This window comes from Nerophis ophidion, linkage group LG16 (assembly GCF_033978795.1).
Source record: "Nerophis ophidion isolate RoL-2023_Sa linkage group LG16, RoL_Noph_v1.0, whole genome shotgun sequence".
Taxonomy (NCBI): domain Eukaryota; kingdom Metazoa; phylum Chordata; class Actinopteri; order Syngnathiformes; family Syngnathidae; genus Nerophis; species Nerophis ophidion.
In genome coordinates this window covers 53,955,403-53,969,780 of record NC_084626.1, presented here as the reverse complement: position 1 = coordinate 53,969,780, position 14,378 = coordinate 53,955,403, and the positions used below count along the sequence as shown (strand labels likewise).

At 42.5% G+C, this 14,378-nt stretch overlaps 1 protein-coding gene across 1 annotated transcript in view; it reads right to left on the bottom strand.

Annotated features, from left to right (window-relative positions):
• The window catches only part of si:ch211-236h17.3 (carbohydrate sulfotransferase 11), a 42,548-nt gene that overhangs the window by 21,714 nt on the left and 6,456 nt on the right, over positions 1-14,378 (bottom strand). The window contains exon 2 of the mRNA XM_061875545.1: positions 41-120. Within this exon, the coding sequence (XP_061731529.1) occupies positions 41-120 (80 nt within the window). The remainder of the gene's footprint in view (positions 1-40; positions 121-14,378) is intronic.

The window sequence follows — 14,378 nt, the reverse complement described above, 5'->3', positions numbered from 1 at the left end:
AAATACGGTGTATGGAAATAGAAACTGGAATGGCACTGACCTGGTCACCATCATAAAGTGTCTGCAGAGGACTCCTCCTGGGCTTCTGCCTCATGCCTCCTTCCCCGGTTTGCTCCGAAGCTGAAGACACATAAGTACCAGTCATTTAAAGCTTACGGAAGGAGCTTTGATCCAAGAGTAAAGATGGAAAAAGTGTTTAGTTAAGGCATCAGTTGAGGCCCACGTGAGGGAAAATATGTAGAAGCGCGTGACATGTTTTTTCTGGAACACTGACAGCCTATGGAGGCAAGGCAACCCAAAAATGTTAAACAGAAAGTCAACTGAGATGATTCCAGGCTGACAAGACACTTACTGTTCAATCAAATCCACGGGAAGTAATCTACACGATATGTCAAAACATTTGAAACAATTGGATAGTAAACATGCAGATGTGGTGTTTCAATGTACTTGTGTTTTAATGTCGGGTTGTTGTAATCATGTCTGAAAATATGCTGGCAGACACTCTGAGAACCAGAGTCCTGCAATGGAAGGACGGCTTATGGGAGTATTAAAGGACGGTGGCTTTTAGGACGATATTCAACAAGCAACTGAGGTTTTAGGGTCCGTTCAGTTTTCTTCCGGAGAGCCATGGTGGTGGCAGAAGTGGCAAGAACTGAGCAGGAACGCCTAAACATCAAAGCGGTGTCCCAGGGCCAGCAAGGTCATTGGCCATCGTGGGAAGGTCTCACAGACAGGTCCTGGTCTGAACTGTGGAAGATCCCCCAAGCCAGGCTCAGCTTCCTGATCAGAGCAATGTACGACACCTTGCCTTGTCCCCGAAACCTCCACCAATGGTTTGGTGCCGAGGAGACCTGTCCCCTCTGCAACACCATCAATGCAAACCTCCAGCACATCCTGTCAGGCCGCATGACAGCGTTATCGCAAGGCCGCTATAGATGGCGACACGACCAAGTCTTGAGGAAGCTGGCAGAGGTGTCAGAGACCTGCAGAAAGGAGGCAAATAGCAGACCTTCCGTTCCAGCCAAACATCGGATCCAGTTCGCAAGGGCTGGAGAGGGTGCCAAACCCCCCCACCAGAGATCTACAGCGAGATTTCTCTCACCAGGAAATGAGTGGAGCATGAGGGTTGACCTGGGGAAGCAGCTCCAGTTCCCCAGGGATATCGTCGAAACATCGCTACGGCCAGACCTGGTCTTCTGGTCGGAGGCTTGCAAGACGGTTCTTCTGGTCGAGCTCACTGTCCCATGGGAGGGAGGGTTGGAGGCTGCTTATGAGCGGAAGCGAGTCAAGTACTCTGACCTGGCAGCAGAGTGCAGGGAGGCTGGCTGGAAAGCCATCATCTGCCCTGTGGAAGTGGGGTGCAGGGGCTTCGTTGGTTCCTCAACTGCCCGCCTTCTCCGAGACATTGGATGCACAGGAGCGGGGCATCGGAAAGTGGGGTGCAGGGGCTTCGTTGGTTCCTCAACTGCCCGCCTTCTCCGAGACACTGGATGCACAGGAGCGGGGCATCGGAAAGTGGGGTGCAGGGGCTTCGTTGGTTCCTCAACTGCCCGCCTTCTCCGAGACATTGGATGCACAGGAGCGGGGCATCGGAAAGTGGGGTGTAGGGGCTTCGTTGGTTCCTGAACTGCCCGCCTTCTCCGAGACATTGGATGCACAGGAGCGGGGCATCGGAAAGCCATGAAAGAGCTGGCGGAGGAGGCGGACAAAGGCAGCTTGTGGCTGTGGCTAAGGAGGAACAATAAGAGTTGGGGTGCAAACACCTAGGGCATCAGCAGGGGGTGGCAGAGAGACATCCCTGCCATCGCTCCGTTCTGGGGTTAAAGGAGCGAAACGTTAATGAATGGTGGTCCCCAGCTGATGGCCCATTTATGCCCACAGAGGTGTTGAGTGGGGTGTCACAGCACACCTGTCAAAGGCACTGGAGGAGGTGCGTCAGGCAGCAATGCCCAGCAGGAATTCCATCACCTGTATCTTCATACTTTTTAATCATGAAATTGGTCAATAAAAACGGAATCCATCACAGAAATTGACATACATGTGACTGAGATTGCTGTCATCGTGAGAAAGAACATTTTTCCCAGGACCAATCATTTGTCCCTGAAACACTTACCATATATTTCAGACCATACATTGCAAAAAGTCAGTGTTCAAAAACAGGAAAAAAAAATACAAAAATGAGGGGTATTTTATTTGAACTAACTGAGGATGATTTGCGGATCATTGTGTTCCGTTTGTGTTTGCATTTCGCACGGTTTCCCAACTTATTTGGAAACGGGGTTTGTAATTCTTCAATCTTGTTCTATAATAATACGAGACGAGCCGGCCAAGGAACCCCCACATATGTTATACCGTAGGAAAGATCTTGTTCGTGCAGATGCGTGTACTCTAATTTGGGAACACTTTGTGTTACCATGGCAACGCTATTCACGAATTTAAAAAAAAAAGGTGCCAATTGGATGGATACATTAATTTTATTGGACGATTGCTCTGAGATAAATGCCAAAATTAGAGGGACAAGCGGTAGAAAATGGATGGCTAGATGGAGCTTAGCATGCTAACAATGAAGTGCTATCTTTTTGAGCTCATTTTGCAACCCTTTTAACCTAGAGTCATATACCTTGGTATGTGACCGCTGTTATCTGTCAATGTGTGCTAAAGTTAGCAAGATAACTTAAGCATGCTAACCGTTTCATCTAATTTTACACTTTTGTTCCCTATTTCTGCAGCCATAAGCCTTACTGTGTTACTTGAAATGGGAGACATGATAAATGCCAACATTAGCACACATGCTAAATGTTAGCATTTTAATGTATGCATGTTAACGTTTTAGGCTAGCGCCCTTTTTGTACAGTTACACCTAAAACTCACAGATTCGGACAGTGGAAGAGTGGCCATGTGCAACCAGAGGGTCCCTGGTTCAATCCCCACCTAGCACCAACCTCGTCACGTCCGTTGTGTCCTGAGCAAGACACTTCACCCTTGCTCCTGATGGGTGCTGGTTAGCGCCTTGCATGGCAGCTCCCTCCATCAGTGTGTGAATGTGTGTGTAAATGTGGAAGTAGTGTCAAAGCGCTTTGAGTACCTTGAAGGTAGAAAAGCGCTATACAAGTACAACCCATTTATTTATTTATGTATTTAAGCAAAATTATCTGCCAATATAACAAGAACATTTGGCTTGTCAAGACTTTCCAAAACAAGTAAAATTAGCTAACCTCAATGAACCCCAAAATACCTTGAAATTAGTATATTCTCACTTTTCTTGGTAGAAAAATTTTTTTTAATTTTTTGCTCAATATGTTGAAAAATATTCTTAGATGAAGTAAATGCTAGTGCCATCATGTTGACATAAGGATATGCAGATGGCATCAGGATTTATTTTCCATGCTTGAAGTAAGATCCCAAATACACATCAGCAGGTACCAGGAGTCAAGAAAAGTTGGTTTTGCATAATATTGTGAAACAAAACGGCAGATAATGTCTGCTAATAGGTGCCATTTTGCGGTCTTATACACACACCATAATATTAGGGGTGTAACGGTACACACACATTTCGGTTCGGTACGTACCTCGGTTTAGAGGTCACGGTTCGGTTCATTTTCGGTACGGTAAGAAAACAACAAAATATATAATTTTTGGTTATTTATTTACCAAATTTGCAAAATCTTCCACCAAAAATATTTTTTGGGTGGAATATTTGATGTGAAGTAATGGGAACCTTGGATAAGTCAATAATTCATAATAACATTGATTTTGATTCAATATTATGTTTTGAGCAATGACAGTTTGAAAGAAAACAAAACAGCTTTGTTTTATTAGTCAACATTGCAACTTTTTCTAAATTACATTTAACCTTCAAGCTTTTTTATTTCACTTTTGTTATGTTTTTGTTTATTTTAATAGTATTTTTAGAATGTGCCTTGGGCCTTTAAAACATTAGCTGTGGGCCGCAAATGGCCTCCGGGGCACACTTTTGACACTTAGTGTCAAAGTAAGTTTGTGACGAACCCCAAGATGCAGAGATGGAGGCAGGCATGGAGTGAGAAAACATGATTTAATTTAAAACACTAAGACAAAAACAAACAAAGGGTTCAAACGAAAAGCGCGCACGTGGGCGGATAACAAACAAAAGGCCTAGCGTGGAAGCTAACAGGTATCTAGGAGGAAACAGAAATCGTACTTGTAAAATGAAAGCACAAACTGGAGGCAGGGAACAAAAAAACAGTAAGCTACAAACATCAAAGGGATATAGCTTACAGTTACGCTGCAAAGACACGACAGGATCGATAATATATGACAAGAACGACAAGAAGTGACATCGACAAATCAATAATCCAGCACTGACTGGAAGAAAAAGCAGGTACAAATAGGAGCGGGCTGATTGACACCAGGTGTGGCCAGGTGCCAATCAGCCGCATTTGAGGGGAAACAAAGCACTCAGGGAGACAAATAGGAAGCTGAACCAAAATAAGAGTGCTGACAGGAACTAAGGACAGGAAATACTAAACACACAGAGGAAAAACTAAAACACAAACAAACTGTCAGTGGCAAGCCTGACACTTAGTTGACAGTGAAAAGTCGTTGTCGCAATTGTTGGATATGACTTTAAACCAACCATGCATCAATATAGCTCTTATCTCAAAGTAGGTGTACTGTCACCACCTGTCACATCACGCTCTGACTTGTTTTGAGTAGTTTGCTGTTTTCCTGTGTGTAGTGTTTTAGTTCTTGTCTTGTATCAAAAACCGACATCAATCTCTAAAGGATATCACCACATGGGCTCAGGAACACTTCATAAAACCACTGTCACTAAATACAGTTCGTTGCTACATCTGTAAGTGCAACTTAAAGCTCTACTATGCAAAGCAAAAGCCATTTATCAACAACATCCAGAAACGCCGCCGGCTTCTCTGGGTCCGAGATCATCTAAGATGGACTGATGCAAAGTGGAAAAGTGTCCTGTGGTCTGACGAGTCCACATTTCAATTGTTTTTGGAAATATTCGACATCGTGTCATCCGGACCGAAGGGGAAGCGAACCATCCAGACTGTTATCGACGCAAAGTGAAAAGTCAGCATGTGTGATGGTATGGGGGTGTATTAGTGCCAAAGACATGGGTAACTTACACATGTGTGATGGTATGGGGGTGTATTAGTGCCCAAGGCATGGGTAACTTACACATGTGTGATGGTATGGGGGTGTATTAGTGCCCAAGACATGGGTAACTTACACATGTGTGATGGTATGGGGGTGTATTAGTGCCCAAGACATGGGTAACTTACACATGTGTGATGGTATGGGGGTGTATTAGTGCCCAAGACATGGGTAACTTACACATGTGTGATGGTATGGGGGTGTATTAGTGCCCAAGGCATGGGTAACTTACACATGTGTGATGGTATGGGGGTGTATTAGTGCCCAAGACATGGGTAACTTACACATGTGTGATGGTATGGGGGTGTATTAGTGCCCAAGGCATGGGTAACTTACACATGTGTGATGGTATGGGGGTGTATTAGCGCCCAAGGCATGGGTAACTTACACATGTGTGATGGTATGGGGGTGTATTAGTGCCCAAGACATGGGTAACTTACACATGTGTGATGGTATGGGGGTGTATTAGTGCCCAAGACATGGGTAACTTACACATGTGTGATGGTATGGGGGTGTATTAGTGCCCAAGACATGGGTAACTTACACATGTGTGATGGTATGGGGGTGTATTAGTGCCCAAGACATGGGTAACTTACACATGTGTGATGGTATGGGGGTGTATTAGTGCCCAAGGCATGGGTAACTTACACATGTGTGATGGTATGGGGGTGTATTAGTGCCCAAGACATGGGTAACTTACACATGTGTGATGGTATGGGGGTGTATTAGTGCCCAAGGCATGGGTAACTTACACATGTGTGATGGTATGGGGGTGTATTAGCGCCCAAGGCATGGGTAACTTACACATGTGTGATGGTATGGGGGTGTATTAGTGCCCAAGACATGGGTAACTTACACATGTGTGATGGTATGGGGGTGTATTAGTGCCCAAGACATGGGTAACTTACACATGTGTGATGGTATGGGGGTGTATTAGTGCCCAAGGCATGGGTAACTTACACATGTGTGATGGTATGGGGGTGTATTAGTGTCCAAGGCATGGGTAACTTACACATGTGTGATGGTATGGGGGTGTATTAGTGCCCAAGGCATGGGTAACTTACACATGTGTGATGGTATGGGGGTGTATTAGTGCCCAAGACATGGGTAACTTACACATGTGTGCTGGTATGGGGGTGTATTAGTGCCCAAGACATGGGTAACTTACACATGTGTGATGGTATGGGGGTGTATTAGTGCCCAAGACATGGGTAACTTACACATGTGTGATGGTATGGGGGTGTATTAGTGCCCAAGACATGGGTAACTTACACATGTGTGATGGTATGGGGGTGTATTAGTGCCCAAGACATGGGTAACTTACACATGTGTGATGGTATGGGGGTGTATTAGTGAACAAGGCATGGGTAACTTACACATGTGTGATGGTATGGGGGTGTATTAGTGCCCAAGACATGGGTAACTTACACATGTGTGATGGTATGGGGGTGTATTAGTGCCCAAGGCATGGGTAACTTACACATGTGTGATGGTATGGGGGTGTATTAGTGCCCAAGGCATGGGTAACTTACACATCTGTGATGGTATGGGGGTGTATTAGTGCCCAAGACATGGGTAACTTACACATGTGTCATGGTATGGGGGTGTATTAGTGCCCAAGGCATGGGTAACTTACACATGTGTGATGGTATGGGGGTGTATTAGTGCCCAAGGCATGGGTAACTTACACATGTGTGATGGTATGGGGGTGTATTAGTGCCCAAGACATGGGTAACTTACACATGTGTGATGGTATGGGGGTGCATTAGTGCCCAAGGCATGGGTAACTTACACATGTGTGATGGTATGGGGGTGTATTAGTGCCCAAGACATGGGTAACTTACACATGTGTGATGGTATGGGGGTGTATTAGTGCCCAAGGCATGGGTAACTTACACATCTGTGATGGTATGGGGGTGTATTAGTGCCCAAGACACGGGTAACTTACACATGTGTGATGGTATGGGGGTGTATTAGTGCCCAAGACATGGGTAACTTACACATGTGTGATGGTATGGGGGTGTATTAGTGCCCAAGACATGGGTAACTTACACATGTGTGATGGTATGGGGGTGTATTAGTGCCCAAGACATGGGTAACTTACACATGTGTGATGGTATGGGGGTGTATTAGTGCCCAAGACATGGGTAACTTACACATGTGTGATGGTATGGGGGTGTATTAGTGCCCAAGGCATGGGTAACTTACACATCTGTGATGGTATGGGGGTGTATTAGTGCCCAAGACATGGGTAACTTACACATCTGTGATGGTATGGGGGTGTATTAGTGCCCAAGGCATGGGTAACTTACACATGTGTGATGGTATGGGGGTGTATTAGTGAACAAGACATGGGTAACTTACACATGTGTGATGGTATGGGGGTGTATTAGTGCCCAAGACATGGGTAACTTACACATGTGTGATGGTATGGGGGTGTATTAGTGCCCAAGACATGGGTAACTTACACATGTGTGAAGGCACCATTAATACTGAAAGGTACATACAGCTTTTGGAACAACATATGCTGCCATCTAAGCGCCGTCTTTTTCATGAACGCCCCTGCTTATTTCAGCAAGACAATGCCAAGCCACATTAAGCACGTGTTACAACAGCGTGGCTTCGTAGTAAAAGAGTGTGGGTACTTTCCTGGCCCGCCTGCAGTCCAGACCTGTCTACTAATGAAAATGTGTGGCGCATTATGAAGCGTAAAATACGACAGCGGAGACCCCGGACTGTTGAAGGACTGAAGCTCTACATAAAACAAGAATGGGAAAGAATTCCACTTTCAAAGCTTCAACAATTAGTTTCCTCAGTTCCCAAACGTTTATTGAGTGTTGTTAAAAGAAAAGGTGATGTAACACAGTGGTGAACATGCCCTTTCCCAACTACTTTGGCACGTGTTGCAGCCATGAAATTATAAGTTAATTATTAGTTTATGAGTTTGAAGATCAAATATGTTGTCTTTGTAGCATATTCAACTGAATATGGCTTGAAAAGGATTTGCAAATCATTGTATTCTGTTTTATTTACATCTAACACAATTTCCCAACTCATATGGAAACAGGGTTTGTGTATTTGCCACAGAGATCCACCCAGAGAGTGTTTGAAGGAAGGAATATTCCTATTGCTGGACCCAAACCGGCAAAGCACTTTCCTCTTCATTCCTGTTCAGAATTGGGCGAGGCACAAATATAGAGAAGCCGACGTGTCTTCGGGCCATAATTGGACCTCTGTGTTTACGTCCCACTGCGAAAAGAGGGCTGCCCACCCCCTGCCCCTCCTTTGGCCTTTCCTGCCAAAGAGCTTAACTGAGAGACACACTGTACAAGGGCAAGCTTGATCCTTTTGGCCCACTAATGTGTGTTTAAAGGGTGTTCGTGCAGAGGCAGGCCATGTGGGTACTGCACCCTCCGTTTATTGACTCTTTGAAGAATGTTTACATCTAGGCTCAAAGTCCAATCTACATTTTTATATGTCATCTTTAAGTTGCTTGAATGGAGTTCTTTTTTCTTCCTTTATTTTGTTACGTATTTATTGATTGAACACATTTCAATACTAAACTGATGAACATCTATTTTCGCTTCTCCAGCCAATTCCATGTCTGACTGACAGAGGTGGGTAGTAACACGCTACATTTACTCCGTTACATCTACTTGAGTAACTTTTGGGATAAATTGTACTTCTAAGAGTAGTTTTTAGGCAACATACTTTTACTTTTACTTGAGTATATTTATAGAGAAGAAACGCTACTTTTACTCCGCTCCATTTATCTGGAATCAGGTCGCTACTCGCTACTTTTTTTTTTATCGATCTGTTAATGCACGCTTTGTTTGTTTGGTTTTTGTCAGACACGCAGCCAAAGTAGGAACTATGCATGCCTGCGTTTCACCAATCACATGCAGTCACTGGTGACGTTGGACCAATCAAACAGAGCCAGGTGGTCACGTGACCGTCACATGTAGAACCTGACATGTTGACAAACTTATTGGGGTGTTACCATTTAGTGGTCAATTGTACGGAATATGTACTGTACTGTGCAATCTACTAATAAAAGTATCAATCAATCAATCAATCAAAAGTGTAAAGGAAAAAAGACACTTTTTATTTCAACCGTACTTCCCATCAAAAGCCTAAAGACTGATCGCACAGTTCCTGTCTTCACAATAAAAGCGCCGCTCCATCGCGCCTGCGCTAACAAAATAAGAGTCTCCGAAAGCCAGAGCAAACAAGCTAGCAAGCTACGGAGTTTGCCACCAATGTATTTCTTGTAAAGTGTATAAAAAGGAATATGGAAGCTGGACAAATAAGATGCCAAAAACCAACCACTTGCATGTGGTATTAGACAGGAAGGAGGAACTTTTTTTCTCCTCCATTTGAAAACCGGGACGTTATCAGCACTAAAATGCAAGTCATCAGAATCAGGTAATACACCAACTTATATTCTTGTCTTCATGAAAGATAGGAATCTATATGTTAAACATGCATGTATATTCATTAAAACACCTTTAACATGTCAACAAAAACAGCAAAATAAATAAATATAAATTATATACTGTATATATGCAAGTATGTGTATATATATATATATATATATATATATATATATATATATATATATATATATATGATGTGTGTGTATGTATATGTGTGTGTATAAATGATATCAATCATCAATCAATGTTTACTTATACAGCCCTAAATCACTAGTGTCTCAAAGGGCTGCACAAACCACAACACAAACCACTACGACATCCTCGGTAGGCCCACATAAGGGCATGAGGATATGTGATATATATATATGATATGTGTGTGTATAAATGATATGTGTGTATATGTATATATGAGGTAGATCACCTCGACTTGGTCATTTATTAAGTAATTGATAAACATGTTGAAAAACTTATTGGGGTGTTACCATTTAGTGGTCAATTGTACAGAATATGTACTGTACTGTGCAATCTACTAATAAAAGTTTCAATCAATCAATCAAATCAATGAATGCCTACTGAGCCTATGGTGCTGTTAAGTTATTGTGGCTCAATGTGCCTTAAGTTTTTTGTATTTTAATGTATTATTATTTAATATATATTATTGTTTTAGTTGCTTAAGAGATATTCCAGGCTCTGAATTTGCTCATTGCTATTTTTATGTTTTTGTGCATTATTTGTTGCCGTAATCATTAAACAAACAGGTTACTCATCAGTTACTCAGTACTTGACTAGTTTTTTCACAACATACTTTTACTCAAGTAAATATTTGGGTGACTACTCCTTACTTTGACTTGAGTAATACATCTCTAAAGTAACTGTACTCTTACTTGAGTACACTTCCTGGCTACTCTACCCACCTCTGCTGACTCACAACCCAAAAAAACAAAAAAAAGACCTTAAGCAAATGTGCTGAATGCACACTGCTGGTGTTCCAATTATGCTGAAGTGCTGAGCTGTTGGTATTTCTAAACGTCCACGGCCTCCAGGCAAGTCCAAGCACACACGCGGCTGACCCCCAAATCAAAACGACTTTTTCCTCAAGAGCTGCAATTACTTGGTCAGAATTGGCGACCTTCAACCGTCTGTATCTATCAAGGTCACTGCAGACAGGTACAGGGGGGCCAAAAAGTATTTAGTCAGCCAGCGATTGTGCAAGTTCTCCCACTTCAAATGATGACAGAGGTCTGTCATTTTCATCATAGGTACACTTCAACTGTGACAGACAGAATGTGAAAAAAATAATCCAGGAATTCACATTGTAGGAATTTTAATTAATTTTTTTGTAAGTGATGGTGGAAAATAAGTATTTGGTCAACCATTCAAAGATCTCACTGATGGAAGGAGGTTTTGGCTCCAAATCTCAGGATACATGGCCCCATTCATTCTTTCCTTAACACGGATCAATCGTCCTGTCCCCTTAGCAGAAAAACAGCCCCAAAGCATGATGTTTCCACCCCCATGCTTCACAGTAGGTATGGTGTTTTTGGGATGCAACTCAGTATTCTTCTTCCTCCAAACACCACCAGTTGAGTTGATACCAAAATGGATACATGGATGATACAGCAGAGGACTGGGAGAATGTCATGTGGTCAGATGAAACCAAAATAGAACTTTTTGGAGCCCGGCCCAAGATGGCGGCAAGGAGGCGGCAAGCGAGCGCAGAGGAGGAGCAGAAGTGCGACCTGGACTGAGGTTTCATTGAAAAATAAACAAAGGCAAACTGTTCAAGCCATGTCCTTCCTTGGTGGTCCTGGGAACCCGCAAGACGACGGCTTGAGACCGTCATAATACGGTAGCTGCGTGTGTCAAATATGAGTCATTAAATGACTCCCGCCTCCTGGTGGTAGAGGGAGCTAGTGATCCTTCTTGCGACTACTCGGCTGCAGAAGAAGTGACTGAGTGACCTGATATGTGCTGGGATGGATATGACGGACCTTCTGATAGCAGTTTTCTAAACTGGACTTTCAATCGAAGCAGGAGTGAAGTGAAGTGAAGTGAATTATATTTATATAGCGCTTTTCTCTAGTGACTCAAAGCGCTTTACATAGTGACACCTAATATCTAAGTTACATTTAAACCAGTGTGGGTGGCACTGGGTAAAGTGTCTTGCCCAAGGACACAACGGCAGTGACTAGGATGGCACAAGCGGGAATCGAACCTGCAACCCTAAAGTTGCTGGCACGGCCACTCTACCAACCGAGCTATGCCCCAGGAGGTAATAAAGGAAGATCTCCATCGAGACAGAGAGACTTTTAAAACCGAAGAAAGATAAGGAAGACTTCTATAAACAAGTTATTGATGCTTTTGATCAGAGGGAGCTGTCATGGATTTCATTTATAAGTAAAGGTAAGACCATAATAAAGTTTTTTTTATTAAATGTGCTTTTAATGATGGTATCCTTACACAACAATCAAATTTTTACTGCATGCCTGAGGTAAGTGCCGGAGTGAGAAGAGGTTTTAAAATAATTAGTGCATGCTTACTTTTACCACATGCCTTTGGTAAGCACAGGAGTGAGAAGAGGTTTTTAATTAATTAGCGCCCCGGCGGCAATTCAAGGAAATACGGTATGTTCTTAATCCGAATAAATGTGTCCAGGGGAACAGAGCTATTGAGAACAATTTTCTTGCCTGTACTTCTCATTTAGCAGCAACATTTATTTAGACTCTGACCTTTGGGAGATATCGACTTTTGGAACATGATACAAATCTAAAGTATACTACAAGGTTTAATATGGGAGCTTCCAATAGCCACAAAAATGTACTTTAAATGTACAAAAGTGAGTCTGATAGCGAGGAATGATTTTCATTGGCAGATGGACTGGATGACTCGACACATAACCCTCATCCTATGTTGCACATCTCCAGAACTGACTCACCTCCGCCTACTCTCCACCCAGCATGGGAGATTTAGGCTTATGATATTGCAAGGTATGTCTGAATGAGGACATTGTGTGTGGCCAAGAGGACCTGGACTTTGGACCACCAGCTGCAACCTCTCTTATCAGCCACTAACCAGTTTGGTAATTGATGAGAAAGCTGTTGTAAAATGATATTATCCTAGCTATTTAGTAGCCACTGATTAGTATCAGATGATTTATAACCGTAATGCCTTTCCAAGCCCATCCCCTCTGACTTATTCATGACTGTAGGGACTAGAGACGCACGGTTTGCGGTCTCATCCGCGGAGTCCGCAGATAAAGCGCGGGTCGGGCGGGTGACATGATGAAAAAATAGATTTGAATTAGATTCGGGCAGGTGGCGGTTGAACCATTCTTGCTGTGGTAAGGTGGGCGGGGTTGGAGGTGTAAAATATATTCAGGATTTGTCACGGATGCAAAGGATTCTGGGTATTTGTTGTGTTGCATCTATGTTGCGGTACTGTGAGAATGTTCTCCCGAAATGTGTGTGTCATTCTTGTTTGGTGTGGTTTCACAGTGTGGCGCATATTAGTAAGAGTGTTAAAACTGTTTATATCACAACCATCAGTGTACTCTGTATCACCCAGTATGCCTTTCGGAAGCTGCATACAACATGTTGCTGGACTTACAATCGGTTTGTACATGTTGTTGAAGGTGTTGAAGGAAATGGCTTCACAGCAAGCCCTTATTCTTGTCATCAGGATGAACACCATTGGATATTCGCGAGAACGTTAGCGGCTCCCATAGTCTTCTTTACTCTGTGAAACGGGTTTAAATAGCTCTTTGAGAGGTGAGGGTGGCTGACCTCTGATGTATTTCAACGGGCGGGCGGTTGCGGTTCTGATAAAATGTTGGTTCGGGTGGACGGCGGGTGGATGACGACTTTGGTAATGCGGTTGCAGATGATATAATTGCCTATCCGCGCATCTCTGGTAGGGACTCACTCAAAAACGAGATGCTGCATTCAAATTAATTGAATTGTATTGATTTATTTGGGGTCACTGGACTGACAAAGACGGGTTACAAGCCGAGTTAAAGTCCTACTGAAATGAGATGTTCTTATTTAAACGGGGATAGCAGCTCCATTCTATGTGTCATACTTCATCATTTCGCCATATTGCCATATTTTTGCTGGAGCCTATCCCAGCTGAATTCTGGCAGAAGGCGGGGAATAATTCTGTGTAATAGACTGTATTTATATTATTCACATGTGAATAATGCTGTATAATAGACTGTATTTATATTATTCACATGTGAACAATGCTGTATAATAGACTGTATTTATATTATTCACATGTGAATAATAATGCTGTATAATAACTATGTTTATATTATTCACATGTGAATAATGCTGTATAATAGACTGTATTTATATTATTCACATGTGAATAATGCTGTATAATAGACTGTATTTATATTATTCACATGTGAATAATGCTGTATAATAGACTGTAATTATGTTTTTCACATGTGAATAATAATGCTGTATAATAACTATGTTTATATTATTCACATGTGAATAATGCTGTATAATAGACTGTATTTATGTTATTTACATGTGAATAATGCTGTATAATAGACTGTAATTATGTTATTTACATGTGAATAATGCTGTATAATAGACTGTATTTATGTTATTCACATGTGAATAATGCTGTATAATAGACTGTATTTATATTATACACATGTGAATAATGCTGTATAATAGACTGTATTTATATTATACACATGTGAATAATGCTGTATAATGGACTGTATTTATATTATTCACACGTAAAAAAATACCTAAGTGTTTATTGTCTATTGTGAGC